We start from the raw sequence: 4,931 nt of genomic DNA, 5'->3' as shown, positions 1-4,931 counted from the left end.
AATTTAGATAATTGGGTAAATCTATAAGTTATCAAATCAGTAGTTTTTATTAAAAAATAATGTTTTGTTTTTTTATTTGGTCGAGTTTGATAAAATTACCTGCATTATTATATGAATAAATCAGTTAAATTTAATAAATATCATCTTTGATTTAATTAGAAATACAAATTAAATAATATTTTAGATCTTGAATTTCTCTATCATTTTGAATTTAACAAATATGTCTTAAAAATTATCTTGTTTAATTATTAAAAAACCCAAGGCCGTAAAATCCTTAGTCTGAAATTGGATCAATAAGTATTTGTCATTTTGGCTTGTTAGGGGTTGTTTGTTTTTATATTTTAAAAATATTTTAAAAATTTTATCCTTTTTTTTTATTTTAAATAAAATTATTTTTATGTTTTTATATCGTTTTGATGTGTTAATATTAAAAATAATTTTTTAAAAATATATATATATTATTTTAATACATTTTCAAATAAAAAAATACATTAAAAAAATTATCACTACAAAATTTCTGAATTGTTTACGAGCTGGTGCATATATAACCGATAGGGAACGATGTAAAACGGCGTGTTGAGTATTATTAAAGTTTCTCACATTTTCTACGTTTCTTCCTCTTTATTTCTCCCCTTCTTTCAAAACTGTATCGTCAGCGTAGCACTTCCTGGCACCTGTAGAAGCTTGAATTTTGTATCGAAGGGGTCAATTCTACGGTTTAATGGCAATTTTCCTCTTCAACTATACAGATTGTGCCACCTTTACACCTCTGCTGTTAATTTTAGCAATTTCATCCCTGAAACTATCATGCTTTGGACAAATATTGTCCCATTTAACTATTAATATTTCAAAGTATTTGACGGTGGGACTCTCGTAATATCACGTAGCAAAAGACTTTATTGCTTGTGCCAGAGAGGAAATTCTTACTTTTGAAGGATCAAGCTTTGGACAGTTGAAGTGGTACTGTGTTCTTTATGCAAACTAATTCAATCGCGGAGGTAACTTCCAAGTTGAGCTGGGAAACCAAAAATACAGCTTTGCTTTCTCGTTGGGACCACATGATAGTTCGCTCGCTGGCAAAACTTTAACGAAGCAAGATGCTTTGTTCTTCCACGAGACTATATATAATCAAGAATGTTATTGACTTCTTCCTTTCCACTGGGATCTTTGATAACAAGTTTCCAAAAGAACTCGATGATCATACAGCTGGTGGTATTGGAGCTTAATGCCTCTTATGATTGCTTCTGGTTATGTAGCACCTCCTTATGCTATGGATTGTATATTACATCACATGGCATGGTCAAAGAAAAAACTCATGTGGATTGAAAGGTGCAGTAGAAATCAAATTCAAGTCAAGGAAGAAGATGCTTGCTTACAAGCATTGGGTTCTTCTGTTTACCCTCCAGGATAAGGGTCGAGATTCTTTAAAACCCTGTTAGCTTTACTCAATCCGTATACTCTATATTTTTTATATTTGATAGTACGTGGATTAAGTATTTATTTTTATTTTATTTAGAAATATGTTAACTTTAAAGTTCTTATTAGTAGGCTTTGTATCTATTAGATTTCTTTAACATAACAAAAAATAGATTATTTTTTTCGTATAAACTTACCAAAATCAAATGAAGTGCTTCCATTATTGGTCACTACTTGTAAAAACATATGCAAATCAAGTAACTCTCATGTACAATAGAACATCAAAACTCCAGCAAAAATATACACCTTGTAAAATGTAATTAGTCATCTATGGTGTTGATAATGAAGAGTATGATGAGGTCAATGAAGAGGAATGGGTCATTACAGATGACCCGTCCGGTGAATTTCTACACAACGGGCATGTTGCATTCATTTTAAGCCATTCATCTACGCAGTTAGCATGGAAGTAATGGTTGCAGTTAGGAATAGTCCTTAGTGTATCCTTGGGCTGATACTCAGATAAACATATAGGGCAAGTGTTGTCATTAGGCTTAGGCAATCTTCCACTGTCACCAAGTTGGGTTTTGGGGTAAGATTCTATTGTTGGTCCATCAAGACCAGTAACCACCACACATGGCTGTGGAGCAACTGAGGTAGACATTTCCATGGTGGGTTCATTGCCGCTGCTACGTGCCTTAAGTCTGCCAAACACGTAAGAGACAATACCAATGATGCATAGCAGTCCTGGTATTCCAGCACCTATTATGATGCCATATTTTGCACTTCTTGGGAGAGGACCTAGCAAGGCAAAATCATGAACAAGGATTAGAATAAAAAAAAAGAGGAGGAGGAAGAGAGGAAGAGAGAAAGAGAGGAAAGGAAAGGGAAAAAGGAGCAATGAATATTCAGATGATATTCTTTCTAGGTTGCAAATCTACCATTTCGAATCAATCTTGGCCTCTCATCTATTCACGGGTTTAATTTAAACAATTTGGTCAACCAAGAGTTTCCTCCCTTTCTTCGATTTCAGTCATTTTTAGGTGAAATACATGGTGTGCTTTCATTTATCACAAATGGAATGAAAGAGTGCAGACTGCGGGAGCTGCTGTAAAATTTAAAGCCTCAGTCCATTATTTAAGATGTGCCAAACAGGTTGTAATACCAAGCCACGGAAGGAAGCTGTAATGAAACCTGAAGAATTAGAGATATATCAATTATGGGGTCTTGATTACAGTTACCTTGTATACCTATTTGTTTTTTTTTTTTTTTTTGCCTGTTGTTTTCTTTCACAGCTTTCTGTTTGTAAGCAGGACTGATAAATGGATGTGTTTGTTTCCTGCTGATGTAATCGTGTTTTTAAAAATTAAATTTTTTTTATAATTTTAAATTATTTTTAATATATTGATATCGAAAATAATATTTTTAAAAATAAGAAAAATATTATCACTTAAAACAAAAACTAAACGCTACCAAAATGTATTCATTCATTAAAAAAAATCATTTGGTGAACAAATCCTTAGTCATTTACAAATCACAAGGATGTGAGACAGCATAACAACCAAACATTCCACCTAAACTTAAATTAAAAAAAATAAAAATCCAATGACTTTGGGGAAATTCACCATTCCCACATAACATTAAAAAATTTGACATTCATTGATCTCATGAGCAAAGAATAGGAAGATTCTAACACAACAAACAAGAATTAGAGTGCAAGATTTTCTGAGAAATTAAAAAATCTAACTTCTGGGTTTCTTGACTTTTAGTTCTTGCGTGGAATCCGAACGCCATCGTCATACCAAAAAAAAGTATACCACGTCTCCCTATAAAGAGCTGACACGTATGCAATTGCATTTTCAGCGTTCATACAGAAAGCGATTCCCCACCCTACGGAATCATGTGACCACCCAACCTCTCCCTTGTCCGTTTTTTTTTTTTACTAGCAATTTGACTTTGAAGCTCAGTCGATCAATATTCATCTTCTTCCCCTAGTAGCTAAGACCCTTTCAAGACATTCTGTTGCGTTTTATGACCACTAAAATCATATGCACTGTTAAATAATGTGTACAGGATCATTTTCAATTTTGAGTACCCAATGGATGAATTTTTAGTAAGTTATTAGTTATTACTAAAAATTCAATCAAGATAAATTTTCTGATTCTATTTCTCTACGTGCCTACTTTTAATCTTGTAATTAATAAAGCGAAAATAATATAACATCATGCAAAAAATCACCCTAGAATCATCATCATTTTATCCCATGTTCAATCCTAGATGTAATATATACACACAGTATCATTTTAGTCGAGAACTTCTGGAGGCAAATCATGCTTGTGGCGACTCCCAAGTGTAGCATGTAGGTGGAGACTCCCTCTTTAGAGCATGTGGGGGTTATGAACAGTTTAGATGGAAAAGTCGCTACAGGCACGACTGCTCCGACCAGCTATTAACGTTTTTCAGAAAACATACCTTTGCTACGACCGTTGCAATCAATGGTCAGACCAGTATTCCCCTTGAATTGACAAGTCCCACCGTCCACTTCACACGGCAGACAATAGGGTTCATTCCAAATTAATCTCGTTTCACTATCTGACCAACGATACCAAGGAGGAACCGCCACTCTTTTCTTCAGTTCTGTACAAAAAGGTGGCATGAAATCAGGAAACGACTCGTAAATATTTGTTGGCAAGGTCACAACAGTGAAATTCTCGTTGCTAAGGCAATTAACGCGCCTTATCCCTGATATAACGGTGGTAGAATTTGTTGAGCAATTAAGGAAGGTGAAGAAATGATTGTAGTATTCAGGAATATTGAAAGGGGATCCTGACAGGTCAAATGACGAGTCTATGAATTTCTTCGCAAGGCAGTTTTGTGGGTCTGTTATGGTTACTGTTTGGCTTCCGTAGTTGATGTTTCGGACAGTGAAGTTGCCTATGTTTGGAAGGTCGAGGGTTATGATCTGGGTTTTACTGTCGCATGAGAGTTTGAAACCTGGGTAGCTGCATCTATTGTTGTCAAATCCGAAAGGGAATCGAACCTCTAGGCTGTTTCTAAGGCATGGATTATGGCAAGTGGTGTTGTTGCTGGTTGCTTTTTGAAGGAAGAGTAAAAGGAGGAAGAGTATTGGAGGAGCCATTTTTCGGGAACTAAAAAATGCTATGGTTTTATTGATTCTAGTGATTCCGTACATTTAAAGAAGAGCGGTTTCTTTTTCCTTTTAAAAACGCTTTAAATTTATTCATTTTTCTTGACTTTAATTTTTTTAAAATTATTTTAATTTACAATGTCAAAAATCAATTTTAAAATAAATATTATTTCAGTGTATTACCAAATAAATAAATAACATTTTAAAAACAATCCCCACGTATATTTTAGAATTTCAGCAGTCAACATGATATTTCCACAATTTGAATTTTCTTCGGTCTCTAGATTTTGAATCCAGTTATAACTCAGTCCCTTTATTCTTGTTTCCCTGTATTTTGGATTCAATTAAAACATGCTCTTGTTTTTCTAAA

At 33.9% G+C, this 4,931-nt stretch overlaps 1 protein-coding gene across 1 annotated transcript; it reads right to left on the bottom strand.

Moving 5' to 3' along the window:
• Positions 1-1,609: 1,609 nt before the first annotated feature.
• LOC7467090 (RING-H2 finger protein ATL20) lies at positions 1,610-4,598 on the bottom strand. Its single transcript, XM_002297939.4, has 2 exons — positions 3,886-4,598; positions 1,610-2,214 (listed from the first exon to the last, which is right to left on the bottom strand). The coding sequence occupies exons 1-2, from the start codon at positions 4,550-4,552 to the stop codon at positions 1,745-1,747; spliced, it is 1,137 nt and encodes a 378-aa protein (XP_002297975.4). The 5' UTR covers positions 4,553-4,598; the 3' UTR covers positions 1,610-1,744.
• Between the last annotated feature and the right edge of the window lie 333 nt (positions 4,599-4,931).

The sequence above is a fragment of the Populus trichocarpa genome, chromosome 1 (genome assembly GCF_000002775.5).
Source record: "Populus trichocarpa isolate Nisqually-1 chromosome 1, P.trichocarpa_v4.1, whole genome shotgun sequence".
In the NCBI taxonomy this organism is placed as follows: domain Eukaryota; kingdom Viridiplantae; phylum Streptophyta; class Magnoliopsida; order Malpighiales; family Salicaceae; genus Populus; species Populus trichocarpa.
This window is presented reverse-complemented; position numbering and strand designations above follow the sequence as displayed.

Coding starts and splice junctions, on each gene's coding strand:
- LOC7467090 (XM_002297939.4), bottom strand. CDS start 4,552: ATGGCTCCTCCAATACTCTTCCTCCTTTTACTCTTCCTTCAAAAAGCA. Junction 2,215..3,885: donor TTGCAACGGTCGTAGCAAAG/GTATGTTTTCTG, acceptor TTGCCTTGCTAG/GTCCTCTCCCAAGAAGTGCA.